General features: G+C 45.7%; 1 protein-coding gene and 1 pseudogene across 1 annotated transcript in view; one reads left to right on the top strand and one right to left on the bottom strand.

The window, feature by feature from the left end:
* The first annotated feature begins 1,423 nt into the window (after positions 1-1,423).
* LOC149749879 (succinate dehydrogenase [ubiquinone] cytochrome b small subunit, mitochondrial pseudogene) lies at positions 1,424-8,868 on the top strand (annotated as a pseudogene).
* Positions 8,869-12,701: 3,833 nt separating this feature from the next.
* The window catches only part of ADAMTS2 (ADAM metallopeptidase with thrombospondin type 1 motif 2), a 247,378-nt gene continuing 234,734 nt past the window's right edge, over positions 12,702-25,345 (bottom strand). The window contains exons 18-22 of the mRNA XM_022563351.2: positions 25,206-25,338; positions 24,197-24,404; positions 22,610-22,739; positions 21,606-21,695; positions 12,702-15,684 (exon numbers count right to left, since the gene is read on the bottom strand). Of these exons, the coding sequence (XP_022419059.2) occupies positions 15,227-15,684; positions 21,606-21,695; positions 22,610-22,739; positions 24,197-24,404; positions 25,206-25,338 (1,019 nt within the window). The 3' untranslated portion in view covers positions 12,702-15,226. The remainder of the gene's footprint in view (positions 15,685-21,605; positions 21,696-22,609; positions 22,740-24,196; positions 24,405-25,205; positions 25,339-25,345) is intronic.

Genomic DNA, 25,345 nt, shown 5'->3' with positions numbered 1-25,345 from the left:
TGCCTTGTAATTTTTTGTTTCAAGCTGCACTTGATGTATATGGTAATAGGAAGTGAGGTACACAGGCTTTTGTGTTAATCTCTAGGAGCTGGGCTCCTAGACCTCTAATCCGCTGTAGCTATAGGTGCCAGAGGCTTTATTTTCCTCTACTTTCCACGTGTGTGTGTGTGTGTGTTTTGTTTTGTTTGTTTTTTGCTTCCCTGTTGTCTTTGGGTTTCTTCAGAATTTCTTCTTAGGGAGAGTCTGTCTTGCAGCTCTCTCAGTTTTAATCCACTATTTTTATACTGGGGCCCTAATGATGTGGTGGGAAGGTGTGGGGGAGGGGAAGCAATTCTGTAATCTCATGATTAGGGACTTCCCTGGTGGTCCAGTGGGTAAGACTCCGAGCTCCGAGCTCCCGGGGCCCAGGTTCAGTCCCTGGTCAGGGAACTAGATCCCACATGCATGCTGCAACTAAGAGTTCGCATGCCGTACCTAAAAGATCCTGTGTTCTGCAACTAAAAAAAATCCTGCATGCTGCAGTGAAGATCCTGCATGCTGCAATGAAGACCTGGCACAGCCTAATAAACAAACAAACAAACAAACAAATAAATAAATAAAATCTCCTGATTAAATCTGTTTTTTAGTGGGCCTGGGTCCCTGGGCTGTGACTTTCAGAGGCATTGTTAGTCTTTTCTTCCTCCCCCTAGAGAGGAGGCTGGAAGGGGCTGACTTTGTCTAATTGCCTTTCTCCAGGTCAGATAAGTTTCTGATCAAGTATTGCTCTTGAAGGCAGACCTCTATCTTAGAGGACACTCTGGGTGTATTTCAAAATGGTAACTTTTCTCCTAGGCATATTTCAAAAGGACTACTTTTCCCTTCTTGCTGCCAGAAGCACAAGGGGATTTTTCTCACATCTTCACTGTGAGAACCAGTGAGGTTTCTGGAAGTAAAATGCAGGAGAGTAGGGGACTCCCTAAGACTGTGGACCCCACCCTTAAACCAGTCCACACACTGCCTCTAGAAGTTTGTCAACTACCATTTAAATATTTCTATCAGTTACTGGCTCCAGAAGCTTCTGCTCCCAGTAAGCTGATCTTGGCTGCAATTCTCTGTAGTCACTTGTCACTTGAGTTCCAGGGTGACAAAATGACCTCAATTCTCTGATGGATCTAAAAACAGTCATTGATTTTCAGTCTGTTTAGCTTTTATGAGGTTGTGAGAATGGGAGTGATGGCTTCCAAACTCTTCACATGTCAGAGCTGAGACCAGAAGTCTCTCTTCTTAGCTTTCAGTCCAGCTGCCTCAGGGTTAGAAGGGAGTGGAGCTGACCAATCTGCACCTCTTTCCACCAGTTTCTCATTTTCTTTGGGTTTAAATGCTATCCTGACCTGTCACAACTGACATCATCTAGCCTGAGCTATTGCTAATAATTTCTGGGTGAATGCAGCAGAAAATGATCAGTCCAAAGCAAGGTATGGGAAGAAAGAGGTAAAAGTTATAAACTCTCGCCTAACACTGTCTTCTCACTGAGGGGACTGGCTTGCTCCACACCCCAAAGTTTTGAAAAAACAAAAAAAAAACCCAACAAGACAGAAAACAAACTAACCCTCTGCCACAGGCACACTTGTACCACTTCAAAACAGCCTTCTCAGGCATTCTCATAGTATCTATGTTCATTCATCAGATCAATAATCCCATGTCAGTTTTGTACCTACTCTAGAGTTACAGTGGGGAGGAAGCTGGAAACTCATGCTAGTTCACCATCTTGCTTGGAAATCAATAGGTTTAAAGTTAAATCATCCTTAATTTCTGAGAATAAACCTAACTTAGTCTTATAGAGCATCTTTTTGGTTCATGACTGGATATGGTCTAGTGATACTGGGGTTAGGATTTTTGCATCCATGCAATTTTCTTGTGCTTTTTTTTCTTTTCTGGTCCTTATCTATTTTTGGTAAGATAGTTATCTTAACTTCATGGAATAAACTGAAAAATGCTTCCTTCTGTTCCTATTACCTAGAAGAATATGTATGATGTTAGAATTGTCTGCTTGTCTGAGCCTGGTATTTTATTTGTGGACTATTTTGAATTGCAAGTTCAATTCCTTTCATGATTATAATTCTAACTAGGTTTTCTATTTCTCCTTATGTAAATGTTGACAAATTTTATTTTTCTAAGAATTTATTCATTTAATTATTTTCAATTTTTTGGCATTAATTTGTTCATATTATTTATTTATAAACCTTTTAATCTCTACCTTTTCAATATTAAGTTCTGCTTTTTATTCCTAAAGTTGTTGATTTGTACGTCCTGTCTTTAATCCTTGATCATTATTACCAGAGTCGGTAAATATTAAATGAACTTTTGGCTTTGTTGATCTTTTAAAATTTCTTTTTTATTAATTAAATTCTATCCTTATAAATAATATCGGTTATTTATTTCCTTCTACTTTCTTTGGGTTTACTCTGTTACATAGTTCATTAATTTATTCTCAAACTTTTTTCTTTTCTAATTTTTGTATTTAAGACCATAAGAACCTCCAAGCACTTCCTTGACTGCATTTCACAAGTTTCGGTAAGTGGTATTCAATTATAAGTATTTCCTAATTTTCAGTATGATTTTCGACCTGTGAGCTATTTAGAAGTGTGAGTTTTTGCATTTCAAATGTATGTTTTAAATTAATTTTTAGATGTTGATTTCTAATTTAATTACCTGTAGTTAGGTTAGATTAATTACTAAATCTATTCAATTTCTTATTCTTCCTTAATGGCCCTATATATCATCAATTTTCATAAATATGTCATAGTATTTGAAAAGAATGTGAGTTGTTCAATTGTTGGGGGAACAGAGATATATGTGTGTTACTTAGATCAAGCTTGTTTACTGTATTATTCAAATATTCTATATGTTATTGTTTTCTTTTCACTACTGATCTATTAATTACTGAGACATGTTCAATGTTCTCCTTAGGATGGGGGCTTTGTCAATTTCTCCTTGAAGTTATGACAACTTTTGCTGTATTAACCTGGTTAATTGAAATTTTACATTTTTATAATATTTATATGATGACCTTTCTTTATCCAGTAATGTTTTTTGAAACATTAATAGTAGGAAGCCAACTATCTACATAGAATTATAATTCTTTATATATAAAAATTTTAGTTTAAATTGATTTAGGAATAGAGAAAGAATTGTTATATTTGGGCACTTTGGTAAGAATTCAAAGGCTTTGAGTTCTCTTCTCTTTTACCGGTAAAACCTTGTGTTAAAAGTTTGCCTAGGCTTTCCCTGGTGGCACAGTGGTTGAGAGTCCGCCTGCCGATGCAGGGGACACGGGTTCGTGCCCCGGTCCGGGAAGATCCCACATGTCGCGGAGCGGCTAGGCCCGTGATCCATGGCCGCTGAGCCTGTGCGTCCGGAGCCTGTGCTCCGCAATGGGAGAGGCCACAACAGTGAGAGGCCCGCATATCACAAAAAAAAAAAAAAAAAAAGTTTGCCTAATGTTATTAGAAATGGTACCTAGCCTAATTCCAACAGATAAAAATAGACAACCCTGTCTTAAAAACTGATAATGGGATTCCAGAATTGTCAGATTAGATAATTCAGGCCAAACATCCTGTTAAAAGCAACTAAAAAGACTGAACAAGGAAAACGAAACTCTTGAAAGTATCAAATAGCTAAAAGGATATTTAGAAATTCTTAGCCAACATCAGGGAGAGGATTAGAATCCAGAGAGGTGAACCATGGCCACTGGAAAACTTAAACAACATTATCAACCAACTTGACCTGACATCAATAGAACACTCTACCCAATAATAGCAGAAAACACATTATTTTCAGACACACATGAACTATGTATGGGTAAACCATATACAAGGCCATAAAAAAGTCTCAATACATTTAAAAGGATTGAAATAATACAAAGTAGTTCTTTTTTTATCCACAGTGAAATTAAATTAGAATCAACAGAATTAAAAAATTGGGAGATACCCAAATATTTGGAAAATTTTAAACGCGCTTTTAAATAATCCACGGACCAAAGAAATCACAAGTGAACTTTTAAAATATTTGAACTGAATGCAATGAAACACGACATATCAAAATTTATGGACTTCAGCTAACATAGTTCATGAGAGAAATTTTATAACTGTAAATGGCTATATTAGAAAACAAGAAGGGTCTCAAATCAATAACATAAACAAATGTAAGCTTTCATGTTAAGAAACCAGAAGAAGATAACTGCTTCTAGGTTACTGGATGACCTTGAGGCCTTGGGAGCAAGACGGTGGTTCTCTGGAGGCTGAGTGTCCTCTATCATACCCAAGGAGACTGAGGTCTGTTCCTTCAAACCCAGTGGTCATACCTGCTCATGTCTCAGCATTTCTCCAGGACCAGCCCACCCCAGAATGTTGTGGAGCACAGCACATTTACTTGTTACCCAGCCGCCATCCTGGTTCCAAAGCTGCATCTCTACCCTGGACTGGTGAGAGGGTTGTCAGTGTTTGCTCCTGGGCCTGCTCCCAGCTGTGTATTTGAATCCTTGCTCTGTGATGGACTCCTGGCTTCAGCCTATGTTCTACATAGTCACTGGGGCCTTGGACAAGTTGTTACTGACTCTGTCTGTGCGGTACATCTCAGAAAGCTACCAAGGCAGGCCTTTCAGATGCTCAGCTCTAAACTTTGCTGTGCCTTGTTATTTCAGCTATCATGATGTGGGCATCTGAAAGCTGTTGTCATGCTGTGGAAGCCCTGGGCTTTATGACTTAATATCTTAAGAACTGGTTGTACACCTCTTTGCCTCTGCTCTGCCATGCCATTCCACTGACAATAAAGAGGAAATAACATATAAGCCATTGGTGAGACAAACCTTTATCCTAATCACATGGTTATTTTCAGAGGTTAATCTTTGAGGACAAGGTTTGAGAGGACTTGTATCTGAGAAATTGTAAGACTGAGTTCCGCGTTCCGATGCGTTAATGGGGTTGTCTCCCAGCTTCTCACAAGACTCAGAGTATAACTTAACATTATATATGAGCTTTGGCCTTTTAATTTATCAACCTCTTAGAGTAAATTCAGCTTTCTTACTATCAATACATGATCAAGCTTCTACATTTGTCTTGAGAATGATGAATAAGGGAAAGACTGTTAATTCATAAGTAAAGATTTTGCAGAAAATTAAAGTGTTTAATTTTTGAAAACTTCCTCCTCTGTTTAGTTGGTACCAGCTACTGATAGTTACATGTCCTGGGGAAACTTTAAAATTGGGAAGTGCTGATATCTCACATTACTAATTTCTAAATCATAGCAAGAAGAGTGTGGAGAGGTTCTAAATATAGATAAGTCCCATTTAGGGAAGAGGTCCCCCTTGCTGATGTGTCAAAATATTGCAGATTCTAAACTAAGACCTGATCCTCAAATGTGTTTATTTGTCCTAAAATAACCTGTCCACAAATATAAAACTATTGGTAATAAATTATTATTTTCCCACTGTGGGACTTTCTAATGTGAAAATATGTTCTATGAAAATAAAGTTTAAAAAACAAAAATGCTGGATTAAAAAAAATAAGAAACCAGAAGAGCAAACTAATCTCAAGCAAGGAGAAAAAAGGAAATATATTAGATGAAAACTGAAAATAGAAAATAGAAAAGCAAGAGAGAAAAATCAGTGAAACCAAATATTGGTTCTTTGATAAGACCAACAAAATTGAAAAAGCTTGAACTAGATTAACCAAGAAAAAAAGAAAGAATACAAATTTCCAAAATAAGTAGTAAAAAAGAGGATGTCATTACTGACTCTAAAACAAACAAAAAGATTATAAGGGAATACTATGAATAACTGTATGCCAACAAATTAGATAATTTAGATGAAATGGACAAATTCCTAGAAAGACACAAACTACCAAAACTGATCCAAGAAGAAATCGACCTATAATAAGTAAAGAAACTTATTTGTAATTTAAAATCTTGGTATAAGAAAAAGCTCAGGCCAGATGTCTTCACTCATGAATTCTATCAAACATAAAAATAAAAGAAATAATATCAATTCTTCACAAACTCTTCTGGAAAATAGAATAGGAGGGAACACTTCCCAACGCATTCTATGTGGCCAGCATTCTCTGATACCAAAGCCAGACATGATGAGAAAACTATGGGATATAGGTACAATCACCCTCAATAAAAAATATTAAGAAACCAAATTCAGGAATAGAGAAAAAGAATTACAGACCACGACCAAATTGGATGTAGATCTGGAATGCAAGGTTGATTTAACATTTGAAAATCAGTTAATACAATGACAAAAGGATAAACGACAAAAAACACATGACCATCTAAATAGATGCAGAAAAAGTATTTGACAAAATCCGATACCACTCATAATAAACACTCTCAGTGAACTAGGACTATAAGGTACCTTCCTTCATCTAAAGAAGTGTATCTACAAAAAGCCCACAGCTAGCATCATACTTCATGGTGAAAACCTGTATGCTTTTCCCGTGAGATCAAGAGCAAGACAAGGATACCCATTCTTGCCACTTCTATTCAGCATTGTTTGCAAGTTCTAGCCAGTCCAACGATGAAAAAAAGGAAGTCTAGATGGAACAAGAAGACGTAAAACTATATTCATAGACGGCATGATCCTGTATGTAGAAAATACTAAAGAATCCACACCAGGGGGCTTCCCTGGTGGTGCAGTGGTTGAGAGTCCCCCTGCCGATGCAGGGGACACGGGTTCGTGCCCCGGTCCGGGAAGATCCCACATGCCGTGGAGCGGCTGGGCCCGTGAGCCATGGCCGCTGAGCCTGGGTGTCTGGAGCCTGTGCTCCGCAACGGGAGAGGCCATAACAGTGAGAGGCCCGCATACCGCAAAAAAAAAAAAAAAAGAATCCACACCAAAAACAAAAAACAAAACTAATTAATATGTTTAGCAAGTTGGAGAACCCAAGATTAGAATAACAAAAAACCATTGTACTTCTATATACTAGTAATGAACAATCTGAAAATAAAATTAAGAAAACATATTTCTATTTACAATAGCATTGAGAGAATAAAATGCTTAGAAATAAATTTAACAAAAAATGTGCAAGACTTGTATATCAAAAACCAAAAAATGTTGCTGAGAGAAATTATAGAAGATCTAAATAGATATTCTGTGTTCATGGATTGGAGGGCACAATACTGTCAAGATGTCAATTTTTCCCAAATTGATCAATAGATTCAGTGTAATCCTCTCAAATTCCAGGAGGCCTTTTTGAAAAAATTGATAAGCTGATTTAAAAATTTATGTGGAGGGCTTCCCTGGTGGCGCAGTGGTTGAGAGTCTGCCTGCCGATGCAGGGGACACGGGTTCGTGCCCCGGTCTGGGAAGATCCCACATGCCGCGGAGCTGCTAGGCCCGTGAGCCATGGCCACTGAGCCTGCGCATCCGGAGCCTGTGCTCTGCAACGGGAGAGGCCACAACAGTGAGAGGCCCATGTACCGCAAAAAAAAAAAAAAAAAAAAAATTTATGTGGAAATATATACAAAGGACTCAGAAGAGCCAAACAATTTTCAAAAAGAAGAACAACTGAGCTATTTGTAATGAGGTGGATAGACCTAGAGTCTGTCATACAGAGTGAAGTAAGTCAGAAAGAGAAAGACAAATCCCGTATGCTAACACATATATATGGAATTTAAGAAAAAAAAATGTCATGAAGAACCTAGGGGTAAGACAGGAATAAAGACACAAACCTACTAGAGAATGGACTTGAGGATATGGGGAGGGGGAAGGGTAAGCTGTGACAAAGCGAGAGAGAGGCATGGACATATGTACACTACCGAACATAAGGTAGATAGCTAGTGGGAAGCAGCCGCATAGCACAGGGAGATCAGCTCAGTGCTTTGTGACCACCTGGAGGGGTGGGATAGGGAGGGTGGGAGGGAGGGAGACGCAAGAGGGAAGTGATATGGGAACATATGTAATATGTATAACTGATTCAATTTGTTATAAAGCAGAAACTAACACACCATTGTAAAGCAATTATACTCCAATAAAGATGTAAAAAAAAGAACAAAGTTAAAGGAGTTACACTTTCTGATTTCAAAACTTACTAAAATCCATAATACTCAAGACAGTGTAGTACTAGTGTAAGGAAAGACATATAGATCAATGAAACAGAATTTAGAGAAAAACCTGATTTTGGAAAATACGCCAAGGAAAAGGTAGTCTTTTAACAGGGACTACAGGGAAAAGGTAGTCTTTTAACAAATGATACAGCAAGGTGGATATCCACATGCAAAAAAGATGAGTTTAGATCCTAATGTCACACCACATTCAAATACTAAATCAAAATGGAGAATAGCCCTAAATGTGAGAGCAAAAACTATTCAATTTTTAGGGAAAAAAAGTAAGAGGAAATTTTCATGACCTTTGGTAATTTAGTGGAGAAAGGAAAATCTTTTCAAAAAACAGTGCTGCAACATTTGGATATCCATATGCAAAAAAGGTGAACTTGGATCCATATTTCACTTCATATACAAAAATTAACTCAAAATATATCATAGATATAGATATAAAATCTAAGAATATAAAACTTATAGAACAAAACATATAAGAAAATCTTTGTGGCCTTAGGTTAGGCAAAGATTTCTTAGACACAACATGAAAAGTACAGTCCATGAAAGAACAAATTGATAAGTTGAACTTTATTAAAACTTATGCTCCTCAAAATACATTGTTAAGAGAATGAGGAGATAAGCCACAAACTGGTAGAAAATTTGCAAAGCATGCATCTGATAAATTACTTGTATTTGTAATATATAAAGAACTCTCCAAACTAAATAAGAAAACAAATAACGCAATGAAAATTTGGCAAGATTTGACATACACCTCACTAAAGAAAATTGATCAATCTATATCTCTCTATCTATCATCTATCTATCTATTGATCAATCTACATCTATTTGTTGATCGAGTGATTTATCTACCTATGGCAAGCAAGGATATGAAAAGATGCTCAACATCATTATTCAGTAAGGAAATGCAGATTAAAACTACAATGAGATATCTACTAGATATCTTTTAGAATGGCTAAAATTTTAAGATTGACCGTATCAAGTGTTGGTGACAGTGTAGATGAACTGGAAGTCTCATATGCTGCTGGTTAAAAAGTTAAACATACACCTCCCATATGATCCAGCCATTCTACTCCTAGGTGTTTTGCATAAAGGAATACACACACCATACAAAGACCTATACACAAATGATCATAGATCTTTGTTTGTAAAAGCCACAAGTTATAAACAACCCAAATGTCCATCAACTGCTGAATGGATAAACCAATAGTAATGTATTCATACAATAGAATACTACTAAGTAATAAAAGGGAATGAACTACTGATATATGCAATAACATGTATGAATGTAAAAAATAATTATACTGGCTGGAAGCAGCAAGAGAGAGTAAATACTGTTTAATTCTATTTTTATGAAATTCTAGAAAATGAAAACTAATCTGTAGTGACACAAAGAAGATCAGTGGTTGCTTGGAGATAGGAATGAAGGGGAGGGAGATTACAAAGGGGTGGGAAGAAACTACTGGGTGTGATGGGTATATTCACTATCTTGATTGTGGTGATAATTTCCCATTTGTATATATTTCAAAACTTGTCAAATTGTACACCTAAGTATGTGTGGTTTATTGTACGTCAATTATACCTCAAAATTATTTTAAAATGAAGCTTGTATTTTGTATATCTTTTTGCTTTTTTACTTTTCTATTAATTCCTTTATATTTTATTAGTCCATGATGAAATGAAAATTTTAAAAATTTATCTTTCATCACATAGAGCTTGAGACCACTATTCTAAGGATTTGCATTGTTGGAAAGAAGGTCACTTTAAGAAGAATAATAGATTATGGTAAATTAAGAGTGTGTGTTGAAATGTCTTGAATACTCATTAAAATAAGAGAAAAGTAGTATGTAGCTTCAAAACTAACATAGGGCTAAGATGGAATGGAAAAAAAAGCACCCAATCCAAAGGAAGGCAAGAAAGAAGAGAAAAAAAAATTACAGATCACAAATAGCACAAAAGAAGGTAGATATAAGGGCACTGGTGTCAGTGATGACATTAAATGTAATAGACTAAATGGTCTAATCAAAAGATTAAAGTGTTAGATGATATTGAAAATTATATGTTTACAAAGTACAAATAGCACACATAAGATCTAGGAAATTTGCAAGTAAAAGAATGGAAGAAGTTATATTGTGCAACCACTAACCAAAAAGAAAAGCTGATATAGCTATACTAATATTCGGGGGGAAAATTTCAAATTTTTTTAAATAAAATTGATCAATTCATAAGGATGAAAGGATAATGTTACCAACAAGAGATACAATTAGAAATTTGTATGCTCCCATTATGAGACTTCAAAATAGTAAAATAGCTTATTTTTTAAAAAGAAGGGCAAAAATGGATAAAACTGCAAGGAGAAATAGAAAAATCCACAATCAGTGGGAGGTATTAAAACAACTCTCTATCAAATTAATAGAACAAGAAGAAAACTAAGTCAAGATACAAAAGATCTGAATAATAAATTAACCAATTTGACATCACAGACCTATATAGAATACTGTATTCAACAATTGCCAGTTGTGGGACTTTCCTGGTGGTCCAGTGGGTAAGACTCTGCATTCCCAATGCAGGGGGCCCGGGTTTGATCCCTGGTCAGGGAACTAGATCCCACACGCATGCCGCAACTAAGAAGTCTGAGTGCCACAACTAAGAAGCCTGCATGCCGCAACTAAGAGCCTGCATGCCGCAACGAAGATCCCATGTGCCGCAACCTAAATAAATAAATAAATAAAAAACAATTACCAGTTGCATATTCTTTCAAGCACATGTGCAATAAAAACAAAACAAAACAAAAAAACTGACCACATCATGGGCCATGAAGCCAGCCTCAACCAATTTCAAAGAGTTGGAATATTCCCCAAAATGTTTTCTGACCACAATAAAATAAGCTAGAAATCTATAACAATCCATAACCAGAATACCCCCTAATGTTTGGAAATTAAGCAACATGCTTAATAACTCTTAGGTAAAAGAGGAAGTCACAATGGAAGCTAGAAACTAGTTGGAATGAAATGACAAAAAATGTATGAAATATCAAAATTTGTGGGGTGCAGCTACAGCTGTATAGATGGAAATTTATAGCCATAAATGCATGGAGTTTTAAAAAAGAAAGGTGGAAAATCAGTGATCTAAGTGTTCACCTAAAGAAACTAGAAGAATCTTATTTGAACCAAGGCATTTGTTGCTTCGGTGCCCCATGGGGCACTCACACACTGTCTTTGTGTAACTTTTATGTGTATTTGAGGTTAGTCCCTGAGGGAGCCCCCAAAGATGAAGCAACAACAATGTGGGGTCATGAGGTTCGGGGGGAACTGGCTACACAGCCTCTAAATGGGAGTGTACTGTGTTCCCCTGGGCTAAGAATTCACAGTGGAGTATAAACCCCTGGGTATGACCATGGCATGGCTGCTCTGTGCATGCAAATCAGGGACTCACACGGTGCCCAGAGGAGGGAGTGGCGGCCAAATCCTCAGTAATGACATCATTTGGCTCCTCCTAACCATTTATCAACATTCTTCAGGAAGCATGGATTGGGCCTTCCTTACCACTTCCTCTACAACCCAGGGCCTGTTTTCTAAAATAACCTTGCTGGGTTATCCAGTTATGAGTTACCTTTGCCAGGTATTTAGTCTCAGCCAGTTTCTGCTCACCCAAGGCTCTTTCTCTCCACTGCTAACAAACACATTCACACATACCCATTCCGAATTCCTCTTCCCCGTTGTAAATAACTAACTGTACTATAAAAACAGAGTCAAGGGGCTTCCCTAGTGGCGCACTGGTTAAGAGTCTGCCTGCCAATGCAGGGGACATGGGTTCGAGCCCTGATCCGGGAAGATCCCACATGCTGTGGGGCAACTAAGCCCGTGCGCCACAACTGCTGAGCCTGTGCTCTAGAGCCTGAGAGCCACAACTACTGAGCCCACGTGCTGCAACTACTGAGCCCGTGCACCTATAGCCTGTGCTCCGCCACAAGAGAAGCCACCGCAATGAGAAGCCCGTGCACCACAACAAAGTGTAGCCCCCACTCTCCACAACTAGAGAAAGCCCTCGCGCAACAACGAAGACGGAATGCTGCCAAAGATAAATAAATAAATAAATAAATATTTTTTAAAAAAGGAGTCAAAACAAATTATAGCAAAGAACAAGGAGAAATACCGTGTATTCCTAAGCCACGTATAACCCCTGTACAAACTAATAAGATTTCTGATTGTTCCCTCTCCCCGGCACTGTGTACACATTGCCTGATCCCTACTTGGTCAGGGTAGCAGAAGAAATCACCTCTTCTGTCCTTCAGCCTCCCTCCTCCCCAATACCTGCTAATATCAGAGGGCCAGAGAGCATGCACCTGTCTTTAAAAGTAGAATACTGATTGTAAGTAGCGTTACCAAATGTAGCAAATAAAATTTCAAGATTCTCGGTTAAATGTGAGTTTCAGAGAAACAAAAAATAACTTTTAGTATAAGTGTGTTCCATTTTCATACTCAAAAGTTATTCGCTGTTTTTCTGAATTTAAAATTTACCTCAACATCTAGTATTTTTTTTCTGGAAACCCTAATTATAAGAGAGAAGGGATTGCAGTCAGGGAGGAGGAGGTGTCTCCTCCTTGAACTAAAGTTGACTTGGGAGCCTTTGGCTAAGTCGTGTTGCCTGGAGAACTGACTCCACGGGGAGCTGGGAGAGAGGTCGGTCCTTCTGGGCACCTCTCGCCCCTCATGGGATCCTGACTTGTGCAGCCTTGGCTCACTGCCTACTGGTGTCCCTCCACATCTCTTGGCTTTGTGAGGGAAGCATATCCTTCTGTCTGCCCAAGTTTAGGCTGGGAATGGGGGACAAGTGTAGTCAAGGTAACAAACAAACACAGGCATGATGTGCAAAAACACAGACATTTTGACTTTAATAAGTTATAAAACCAAGGAGCCAAATTTTACTATACAGAAAAACAAACGTACTGATTGCTGTCACCAGTAAGATAAAATGTTGTGATGTGAGTTCAGCACCAAAATGACCCATGTGGCAGCTGCCTGTCAGACAGGAGTACATAGTCGTAATGCTTCATCTGATAAAGACTTTGCTATTGAGCACCATTTATAATATACTCCAGACAAACAAACAAACAACTTTAAAGTACACATGAAAGGCTTATACGTGAAATTCCATGGGTTTTCCAAAAGGAGTAGATCAGAGAGCCAGGACCCAAAACTCCAGCACTAGTCTTACCACGAACATGAAGTGACTCTTGGGCCCCTCAGCTGACTTTGCAGAGCAGTGGACAAAGAGGACCTCTGAGTCTCAACCTGGTGTTGGGAAACCTTGGCTCAAAGACATCCTCTGCCTTCCCCAGGCTGCAGAAGCCTCTCAGCCAGCTCTGGAAGCTCCGGACTGTTGCTAAACCAGCTCTCCACCTGTCTCAAGCTCAGTGGAAATTTGCAGTGTCTCAGAGCGGGTGAACACTGCCCTCATACACAGAGAGACTTCTGAGGACCATCTAGTCTAGAGAACTTTGTGGATATATGGCCCAAGGCACTGAGTATGGCATATGGGGCCGTGGCCACCTGGCCTACAGTTCCCAGAGGGCATCTTTCTTCCTGCAGCAGAAGAGAGATCCCCCTGGGTGTGTCCCGCCTGGGGCCCCTCCCTAAAGTCTTCCAGCCCCCAAGACACACAGCCCTGCTCTGCTGTGATCTGAGAAGGGAGTGTTCCCATTCTGTGGCCCCCAAGCTGGGTAAACTGAGTAATACTCTGGCTAGGGTTAGTCCGGAGCTTCCTCAACATTCTAGGATGGACCCAAGCAAGCACTGCCCAGTCCTTCAGCCCGTGAGTAGCACCAGCTGCCATGGGTTCAACCAACGAGGGAAAGCCATGGATACATTTCCTAATGATAAAGAGACGAGGGTGCAGAAGTGCTTCACACTACATCTTGTTAAAGAAGTGATACTATGAGACAATTCAGAAAGGTTTCTCCAGTTTGGTTCTTAGGAGCCAGCAAGCTCCTTGGAGACACTGGGACATGTATGAGCAAGTGTGGAACATGGTGGCAGAGGGGAGGGAGGTAGGCTACGCTGGGGAGATGGGGAGGCTAGTTTTCAACCATTTCGAAGGTTAAGCATCATCCCAGATGTCCCTTCACTGTTTCTTACCCCCTTACTCTGTCCCTTGGACCACTTGCAGAGGTTCACACACACACACACATGCACAGGTTCCGATAAAGGTTTTTAGCACCCATCCTGAGCCCAGTATTCTCATCCACAGAATGGGGAATGAAGTAAGAAAGAGTTCTCTAAGATCTATGACTGGTGAGAATACAAAGGCTTTAGAACTTTCCTGGACATGAAAAGCTTAAGAATTACATGGCAGGCTAGGCCCAGCTAAGGAGCTAATGTGCTTGGGTCTTGTCATTTTGGGAAGTTTAAGCTGCATGTTCACACACACAAAAAAGTGAGCCTTGCCCACTCACTGGACTTTCCAGCAGAGTGCATGCCTCCCTCATCCTTCCAGTGCACTTGGGGAAGGGGAGAGCCTCTCTGGGGAGCCCCGGGTCTGAGGCCAGTCTGGCCACAGGCGACAAGCAAGGCCAGGGTTAATGAAGAAAAGAGAGGCCTGGGAGAGCCTGGGAGTGCCAGCTGGCCACCACACTCATCTTCACCACCTGCCTCACCACCTCGAAGACTGGAGTTCATGGCCTCCACTTCACCGCACTCATCTTAGTGACTGGTCACTTAGTAAATAAATCATCGTTTCTCCCAAGAGTCCCATGGGGCTTGTGTCTCAGTCTGCAGATTGGCAGGAAATGTCCTGCGTCTCCAGCAGGGTTGTCACCACAAGGAAAAGAAGATTCCCAATCACTTGCTCAGAAACTTGGGGCAAACGTTTTCTCTCTCCGAGTTATCCCTCCTGCCTTCCCTCATCAGTGGGGGTTGTAGAACCGCTATATTCCTCTCCAACCCACACTCCACCTCAGTACAGGACATATATATATATATATTTTTTTTTTTTCTTTTTACATTATTCTCCCTCTTTGTTTTCCCCAAACCTGTTGGAATCAGGAATCTGACTTCATCTCCACAACACAGGAGTTGCCATCCCATGGAATATCTCTATAAGCAAGAAAAAAAAATGCTATTGATGCTATCTTTTATTAGAACTTTCCGAGCATCTCTTTCTTCCTCATCTCATCAATGAGCTCTTGGATTCTTTGGTTCCTGGTCTTTTCGTATGGGCTCGGTCGTCGAGGGATTAGGTTGGGTGGCTGGACTTCATCCTCCAGGCCCTGGATTTTGTAGGGCACATCCACAGCGTTGGTTTCCGGATGGTCCTCGGTGGCACTGGTGCTGGAAGTATTGAGAGGCACCTCCAGGGGTGTGCCTGGCGGAGGCTGCACCTCCATGACTAGAGTGGGCACTGGGAGGGTGGGCATGAGCTCTTCAATGTCATTGTGCTTCCCAGAGGGTGGTTCTGCCCTGTCGTCCACATTGGTGAGGTTGTCTTGCAGGTTACAGGATTTGCAGCACAGCTTATTGTAGCCTGGGATGGAGCAATAGCGAGACAAGACTTCCATCCTACAGAACATTGACTTGTCACCTTGGCAGCGGCCCTCTGAAAGAGAAAAGTGGGACAAATAACCAAAGGACAGATAAGGGGGACCTTGTTCCCCCACAGGAAGCAGTTTTCTGGAGGAGGCATTTGAAAGAGCCCAGAGACAGCACAGAGGCAAGCGAGCTCACACAGAAAGCCTGTGTGGTTTTGATATCGGGCAGCCCTTGGGCAGGGTGGATCCGGGGACCCCACCCTTGAGTGCTGCCACACAAGCTGTGAGCAATGCTCCCCTCCTCCAAGCAGGCCCTGACTGAGTGCAAATTTTTCAGTATCTCTCAAAGTCTGAGACAGAAATGAGGCCTGTCTATTCTCAGGGAGTGATTCCAAGCTCATCTTCAAGAATGGGACTTTATCAGATGTTCACATCTGATATCCCAGTGGTAACCCCAATGACATTCTTTGGCACAGTTTGACTCTACAGTAATCTTTAAGCAGTAACTATAACAAAATTAAACCTAAAAGAACCAATTCCTAGCATGCAAAAGAGCACATCCCAGAGCCTTGGCTGTGGCCTCACCATACTCTTCCACATTTTGTTCCCATCCTCACCCAAACTCTCCAGATGATCTTTGTTTCTGAAAAGGGACTAAATAGAAATTAAAAATCATGCAGACTTATCTGGGATTTCTTCCACTTGCCTCAACTTACTTGAGAGCCTTATGTCCTGTCACTGCTCCATCCACCACATGGCCCTGCCACATTGAGCTTCTGGACATTTTCCAAAGTGCTCCAGAACTTGATGCCTTCACATAGACTAATTCTTCTGCCCAGCACATCCTCCCCTTTCTTTCCCACCCAAGATCTGGTCATCCACGGTCTGTCTTGTATGGAGAGCCCTGACTCTCTGCAGAGGCCATAGTTGTCTCTCCCTTTCCCTCTTTCCTCATGGCTGTCTTCTCCCTGGCCTGGCTCCAACCCTGGCTGCTTTCTTCCTGAATTTTTACCCCCTTCCCTTTCCCTTAACACCTAATTTCACACACAACACAAAAATTGAGATGATTTACAAAAATTCATTCAACATGAAAGAATAAGTCATTTAACAGTATAACGGGATATTTGGTCCATTATAAATTCCTGATCACTGACTTCAATGGGCCCAACCCTCCAACTATGTTCCCTGCTCAGTCACTCTCTATTCTTCATAATGGGCATTTCAAACTTTTCCCACATAAACCTCTGCTGTGCCCTCCTTTCCCCTCAGTCTCCCAGGTGAACTCATCTCCTATTTAAAGGAAGGAAAGAGGGGAGGTGTGAAGGAAGGAGGGAGGGAAGGGGCAGCCACTGATGGGGACCACATCTGACATGGTTACTCTGTGCATGAACACAGGGCACGTTCTACATCTGCATGTGAAGCTATGCTAGTTCACTGAAATTTCTCACAGTAACAGACAGGCAGGCCCTCTCCCATTCAGGGCCTGTGGTTCTGACATCTGCCGTCTGCATGGCCAGTGCTCCAGCTTATAATTTTCCCTTACAGGCTGGCAACCTACTTAGTTGGACACCAACCTCAAACTCCCGGAGCTTCAAACACTTGGACACAGCAGGCTTCTAGATACCCCTCAACCCCTGTGGTCCCAAAAGTGGATTCCACATGTCTGGCCCAAGCCCATAGCCTTCACTGGCACCACCCATCTCAGAGAATGGCCCTTCATGTGCACAAGCCAGACCCCGGGCATCCCCTGTGCGGTCATCTCCAGGTCTGTCAGTATTTCCCCTGATGCTCTCAGATGTGTCCACGCTCCCCTTTCTCCTGCCTCCACAGTGCCAAGCTACCTTGCCTCTTGGCTGCAACATGGTAAGAGCTTCCTTTCTGCCTGCCTGTCTCCATTCTTCCTCCTTCTTATCTAGCTATCCTGCTGCAAGCAGAATGATGTTCTTCAGCCGGAGATGTGACCTTGTCACTGTCCAGACTGAAGCCCTTGTATTGCTCCTCCATTGTTTTCAGGGCGAGGACACGTCCCTTTCACCTCTCCAGTCTCATTCAGGCCTTGATTGCCTTGCTCTGCAGTGTGCTCTCTGTGGCCACAGGGCCTTTGCACATACTGTGCCTCCCCTCTTCCTCTTATCCCTGAGGCTCAGCTGAAACACATCTTCCTCAGGCAAGCATCCCTTGACTTCCCTTGCAGGTTAAATCCCCCAGTATGTGGTCTTATGGTGCCATGGGTCTCCCTTTCCCAGCATTCAATCCCAGCTACCAAGTCCACATTTAGTTGTTGGATAAGGTAACTAATGCCTGACTTTTTCATTATCTTGAAGCTCCAAAAGGCAGAGCCCCGAGCTGTATCTGGATGCACCTTTATACCAGAGCCTAGAACAGTGAATTGAAGAATGCATAAAGGTGAAAAAAACCAATGTGAATAATTGAGCAAGTCCAAAACAAGGAAATCATGGTTTTAGAATGTCAATGCTACAGGGAAGAAGAATACACAGAGGCACGTATCATTAGAGAGGGACCCAACCTGGACTCTGAGCTTCTAAGTGGCCAAAATAAGGAGGAAACATGACTAGGTGCAGGACCCAGGGTATGAAGAGATAAGGACAGATAGGCTGTTTAGGAAAAGCCCTGGTCTTCCTAACCTTGAGATGGAGAAATAGGCCCACATGTGGAGGGGAAAGGCAGATGGCCTTGTGCTGAGGGTCGATTCCAGAAATCAGACTAAAAGATGCTGAGATGTGGCTTTCAGGGTTTTAAAACCTTGGATAAAATTTTACACAGATATCCAATATCTGAGACAGATGAAACCAGAACAGTCCTGTTTGAAGCTGGGCAGGTCATGCTCAGAGCCCCTGCTCCCTTCTCCCCTCCTGGTCCCTCCCCCCTCCCTGGCAGTCACTGGGGTAAGCGAGTGGAAACCACCATGACAGCCCTCAAGGAGACACAAGGGGGCTTTGGTAATACTAGGTGCACTCCCCCAGGCTTTGGCCATCAGCTGGGGCAGGGAGGCCAGAGGCATAGGCCTCAACAAGGATGCAGCCAGGCCTAGCTGTGCTGCTGGGACTGGGGTCACCCCTGCCACACAGACACCCTCTCCTGTCACCTGTGCCTCTGCCTTCACACAAATAACAAGCATCTCCCTCACTTGTCTTTCACCAGGCTGGGATCCGAGAAGCGGGTGTCACATCAGTCTAGGGTAAGGGTCTGCCAACCACTCTTGTGGGCCAAGTCAGTCCCTCCACCTGGTTTTGTAATCAAAGTTTTATTGGAGCAGCCCTGTTGGTGGCCTGCCCACAGCTCTAGGCAAGGTTCCCTCAGCAGGTATTTCTCCTGATCTGTCTGGGCAAGGAGACTTAGTGGATGCAGTTCATCAGACACAGTTGTCTTGGTCTCCTGTCTCTTGAGCTGGGAGTCTTTCAATGATCAGAGCTCTGGGCAGGCTGACCCCAGCCACAGCTACTGTGACCCCCACCCGAAGGCTGGCATCTGGAACCCGGCCCTGTGCCCTGATGCCCATCTCCATGGCGCTGGGTGGTCATCCTTTCTCATGACCTCCCTCCTCCCTGGAACAGGACCCCTTCATGGGAAAGGGAGGGAGAGATGCCCCCTGGCAGGACATGGCCCAGGCCCCAGATTAGGAGGTCCCTGGTTGGACCCTGACCTGCTGTGTGGTCCTTGTCAGCAAGGGGAGTGGACACACAGGCCCTGTGGCTCCTGAGGGTAGGCCTTGGGAGACAAGGCAGGCACAGCTGAGCACACCCGTGTGTGAATGTTGCAGGCCAGGCACTCAGACCTTCGGCTGCCTTGCCCTTCTCCCAACCCAGACTCTCCTAAGACAGACCTGTTCCCTCCCTGAACAGGTAACCCAAGGCTGACAGCTGTGCCCGGAGCCAGGGTAGTGGCCTGATGGTGGCTCAGGGCATGGTGACCTGGACACTGTCTCAGCTACTAACCCCATATTCCCACTCCATGGGCTGGGATCCCAAAGATGGGGAGAAGCTCACATGGGGCCCTTTTCCCAACTGTGAGAACTTATCTGCAAGGAGACAGCCAAGGTGTTCCTGCAAGGTGCTTGTTTAGCACTAAGGATTCAAAACTCAGAATGCCGGTGGGGTGTCTGCACGAGCTGCTGTCACATTTTGAAAAATGCCTGAGGAAGGGGCACATGCCTCAGTGGGGGAGGGGCCCTCAGTATCTACGTTAGGCAGGGTAAGGGGGACAGAAAAGTCACTGGAATCAGAAACCAAGGAAGTAATGGACCAGAACGGCACCTGCATCCCTGCAGCACCGTTGGTCACAGAGATGAAGAGAAGGAGGCAGCAGTGTGCCAGACCCAAGCACCCAGTTTCACTGAACTTTTATTGAGTTTATTTGTGGGATGCATGACAGGAAGTCTTTCCACTGTTAGTAAGAGTAAAAGGTCATTTTCACAGTCACTTTGGCACACACTAACGTTGTCTCATAAAAAAACCAGAAAAGCAACGACAATGGAACCTATATAATACGTCATTGAATACATACAAAACACTAATAAAATATCCCTGATAAACCAAAGTGCATATAGACAGAGAGCACGATGCTCAGGACCGTATTGCACCTTCCCAGAGTCACTCATGTCACTCACATTGCCTAAGTCAAAGTTGGAAGTTAACAGTCATGAGAATTAGTATGGGTTACACCGAGTATTTACATAACAGTAACTAGTGCCAGGGGAGGGCTGGGCGCTGTCCAGCGGGGATGCTATGAACAGGGGACGGGGCTGGGGAGAGTGCGGGGTGACCGGCGGGAGTGCTACACTGGTCACGCCCAGGGCCAGGCCAGTCGCCCTCTGGTGTAAGGCAGCGCCGGCAGCAGAGTGCCCGGGGCTCCAACAACAGTCAGTGCCGAAGGGCCGCTCAGGCCATGGAGCGGGTCTCCTTTCCACAGAGGTGAGCCCGTGCCTGGGGCCCTGTACAGACTGGACTGGGAAGCCTTACCCTTGACCAAAGGTGGATGAGCGGGCCACCTCCCTCTAGATTGCACTGCCTGCCTCCTGCCTGGGTTGCTAGCAGCCAATTCTGTTACCTTTCAACTTTAAGGCATCTTCTACATAGTTTTATCTAAGCAAAAAAGCGATAAAAATTGAGGTAATTCTGTAGTTGTTCACATGGGTAGGTGGCCGCATCCACGTGAGACAGCCTTTCACTCTCACTGTCTCGCGCCCGTGCACGGGGTCGTGTGTGCACGATGAGAAAGGCCATTGGAGCGAATGGACAGAGAATGCAAGTGGTGGTGTGTCCTGATGTCCCACTGCGGGGACACGTCCCCTGCCTCCTCTGCTTGACCTGAACCCCCAAGGGGACAGGGTACGGGGGCCAAGGGTTGTGTGAGCTGGACACAAAGGCCACAGGAAGCAGGCCACAGTCACACGAGTCAGGAGGACACACAGCACAGGGTCAGCAGCAGCAGCAACAGCAGAGGTGGCCAGGGAGCCGCCGACACACTGCCGGAAACGGGCCGGGCGCCCAGGATGGCGAAACAAAACTGCACACCCGCGAGACCCCTCTGGCCTCGCCTCGCTGGTAAGCGGCGTTTGAAAGAGGACGGGCGGGCTCCGCCTCGATTTCCGACCCGCAGCTCCAGCCTGGAGGGATGTGGCCCCGCAAGGCGGTCACCAAGTGGTCACATTCAAACTTTGGCCTCTGGCCCCTCCAGCACCGCGACAGATCTTTGCCCCTTTAAAAGCCATCACCGCGAGGTCCTGGCACCCCCACAAGAGGCCGGTGCCCCGGGCCGTGCCGCTGCGAGACTGGCCCTCCCGGCCAGGCAGCTCCAAAGGGGACAGCCGAGCACAGAGGCCCGGAGAAAACAGATTCAACCAAGAGAGCGCTCAGGAAGAGTCAGGGCAGTTTTCCATAGAAAGAGAGGAGGGGAGCCCACGGCAAGCTCCACAAGGCGCAGGGCATGCACTGGAGGGCAGAGACAGAGTTATAAACGGGCCGGTTACTTGACGAGGTCTTCTGGACTGGTGAGTTGGGGTCCGGTCGGGACAGCCATTGAACTACGTAGCTCTTCTTGGAGGGATCGGAGATGTTTCCTAGAGGGAAAAGAAAGGAGTCTTGGCTGCTGGGGCACCAGGTCTGGGCACCCAACCCACCCACCCCAGGCAGAAGGGCTCCCTGGATTCTGGCATCCCAGGGAGGGGGTGACAGGAGGGCCCCAACTCCCCAGTGTGGCCTGCAAGACCTCCCTCGGCACAGATGGGCCCCAAGCACCCTGTCCAGGCCCAGTCCTGCCTCTCCCACACCAAGCATCCGGGTCTCAGCTACGCAGAGTAGCTTCAGCTACTATCCCCACACACAGGCCCTACCAGCGCCTCCTTATCTCTGTACTGTCCTCCAAGTCCCCACCGTGCCCTGCTCTGGGCTGAGCAGTGCCCTGAGTGCTGGCTCTGGAAGTGCAGGGAACAAGTGAATCCTGGATCTACCCTCTCCTCAGCTGGGGGAGGCACACCTGACCCCCCGAGCTCCCTGCTCTGCAGAAGGGACTCATGACTGGATCTACGTCTTCAACTGTTGTGGGGACCGAAAGAGCTGACGTGTGTCCAGCACTTGGCCAGGCATCTACACGCAGCCAGCATTCTGGTTGCTCTCCTTGCAGGGCGGCAGGCGCCCCCTACTCATATAGGCACCCCCTACTCGCATGGGCATGGGCTGAGCCCCGATGTGCAGTCACTGTGAATCCGGTTTCTGTCTCCCAGACCAAAAGGGAGTGCCAGGAAGGCAGGGATGGACTGAGTCCACGCCATCCTTCACTAGGGCCTGGCCTGGAGATGAGCATGGCAAATGCCAGTTCCTTCCATTTCCTGCCAGAGAAAGGTCCCAGCCTAGGCCTGGGCGGGCTTAGCTTCTCCTTCAAGTTCATAGATGCTGAGTTCGACCAGTTGTGGGAAGAGCCGCATTTGCCTGGACCGCCCCCCTCCCCTGGGCTTGCTGCATGCAGAAGGCTTACGCGGACAGGGGCCAAGCCTGCAGATCCTGGCCGTCTCAGGCCGCTCCTCCCGGCAGACACCAAAGCTGTCGTCCATGGTTCGGCAGAGCACCGGCCGTTCCTGGGTGCCGTTGCCACAGGTTACCGAACACTGCAGGCAGAGCGTTACCAGTCAGGGCCCGCTTCCCATGCTAGGCTGGGTCTGAAAGGGCTCCCCAAGCGGGTGACCCCACAATATGTGGAAGGTGGGGAGGCACAAAGGGTAGAGGGTGAGCTAGAGGCCTGCCCTGCCTAGCCCTAGCCCCGGGCAGCTGCCTCAATCTCCTGGGCTCTAGAGTGAGTTAGAGAGAACAAATATGCAGGGCCAGATAGGGCCTGGCACTTCTGACTTCTCAGCGAGCGCCTCCCTCCTCTGGCTAGAGGAGGCCCAAGGCCCAGAAGAACTGCTATGCACTGGGGGCCACTGGGAAAGCTCTGCCTGGGTCCAGGAGGCTTCGGCAGAGGACCCTCCCTCCCTCTGGACACAAGGTTCTACACCACCAGCACCCTCACTGTCCCCTCCAGTCTCGGGCCCCCTTGGCCTCACCACATTGGGAGGGACCCGAATAAGCAGTCATGCCCAGACTCGTGGCTCTGCTCACAACTCAGCCCAGCCCTGCCAAAGGGTGATTCTCAAGTGTTCGCCTTGTGTGTGACAAAGGGTTGACTCAGCAGACAGGGTTGCTCAAACCTGCCCAGTCCCAAGAATGGCTTATTTTCAGGGCTGGCCCCTGGGCAACTCCTGGGAACCAAGTTCATGGAATGGTTTGTCTGGTAAGAGCGTTTTTGCGTGCCTGAGGCCTTGGATCAGGCCGCACCAATTTGTTCGGTTGGTTTACACCAACAAGATGATTTATGGTGAGAATCCGCTTTCGCTCTGGGATCTGGGGCTTCAGTAACTGATGTCAGTCACGCAGGCACCCGATGCCTATGTGACTGATCCCCAGTGGATATCCTGGGCACCTAGATGTTTGTGCCTGGTTTCCTCCAGACTTCACCGAAACAATTTTTCCCTTTGCTGATTCTACGCTGTGTGCTTTCATTGTAATAAAGCATAACCATGACTACAGCAACTTCTGAGCAAATCTTTGAGCCCAAGGTTGGTCCTGGCAACTCCTGACCCACCAGGCCCGGAGGCTAGATGTCAGTGCTCACATCAGCTCAGCCCTGACCCCAGAACGGCTCCTGCAGCCCGAGACTATCCTTTCCAGCCCAAGTCTAAGCCCTCCCTTGCCCGTGTTTCCTCCTGCAAGTCTGACCGGCCTTCTAGCCGCACCTCTGGCCCCCAGAGACAAAAGCCCAGGCTTCCCTTTGTTTCCTGGAGCCCAGGCTGTCCCCAGTCTCCTGGGGGTCCTGTCCCCAGGAGCATGGGAGCCTCTACCCTGCAGAGTAAAGATACATATTCCACTGAGTTTCCCATAGCCATGTGGAACCACGGGTGCCCTGAGACCTACAGGACGTGGCCCAGGGCAAGAACTGCATCCAGGCCCAGGTGCAACGCCCTGGCCACTTCAGTCCCACCCAAGCTTGGTTTGGGGGCTGAGGACACAGGGCCGGGGCACTGCTTACCTGGGACCAGGGTCCGGCCCGCCACCGACCAGGACAGAGCTCACGGTTGCAGGCCCGGCGGCCCTCGGGTCGGGCGTCATTGCAGTGCTTGGTGTGCACGGAGCGGGTGGTGTTGTTGTGCAGTGGCTGAACGCAGCGCACGGAGCGAATCTGCATGCCCGTCCGCCCACAGCTCTGACTGCATGCCTCCCACTCGCCCGTGACCCACCTGTTAGGGCAGAGCAGCACACGGTCAGCCCCTGGAGAATCACCCTGGCTGAGGCCCTGATGGACAGAAGCAAGGCAGCCTGCTCCTCCAGGCGCATCTTTACCTACGGTCAGGAAGACGCCCTGGAGGCTAGCTGGGCCCCTGCCTGAGGTCCTGCAGACCCAACCATGCCCACGGCTGGGAGATCCTGATTGGGGTGTGGCCATGGAGAGCCGGCCTCTGTCTCTTCTTAGGCTCCTGGCTCTGCCCTCTGGCCTCAGCTTCCGCTGACATCACCAACCCTTCCGGGCAGCAGCATGGACACACTCAGCACCTGTCCCCGAATGGCCCCCACCTGCCTTTTACCCACCATCTTCCCCACTCAGGGTCCTGAAAAAGGAACCTGGGCCCAGAAATGCAGCCCTGTCAAACCCCGGAGCCAAAGGGTCATGGCTGTGGCCATTCCAAGGCCTCAGCCTCTGGAATGAGCTGCTTGGGAAACATCTACCACAGGACCAGAAGCAAGCCCTGCACCCTCGGAGCCTCAGTTTCCCCATCTGAGCATTACCACTTGTTGTCATTTCTAAGATGCACATTATTGTTTCCGTCTAGCAGGTCTGAAGCAGGGGGGCACTGCACAGCCTGCAACATCTTAGACTCCATAGAACGTGGTGAGTGAGGAAGAATCTGTCAAACGTCTCAGGGCACGTGAGGCTCAGAGCATCCAGGGAACCCGATCCTGCACCACCCTCCACAGGAGCCCCAGGGTTCTCCCTCCCCTCCTCTAGTGGGGCTGGGGGGCCGGGGAGTCCTGGCACTCACACGGGCTGGGAGCACTCCTGTGGGTTGCAAGCCCGGCGGATGGCTTTAGGCTTCGAGAGGGAGTCGCAGAAGCCTCGGTGCACCATCTTGTGGTCCAGCCTCCGGCGGCAGCCATACTTGGTGAACTGGGACCCTGAAGA

This window comes from Delphinapterus leucas, chromosome 3 (assembly GCF_059928025.1).
Source record: "Delphinapterus leucas isolate spDelLeu-1000000601 "Yukka" chromosome 3, BTC_Dleu_Yukka2, whole genome shotgun sequence".
Taxonomy (NCBI): Eukaryota; Metazoa; Chordata; class Mammalia; order Artiodactyla; family Monodontidae; genus Delphinapterus; species Delphinapterus leucas.
The sequence above is the reverse complement of the archived record's forward strand: the minus strand, read 5'-3'. Positions and strand labels throughout refer to the sequence as shown.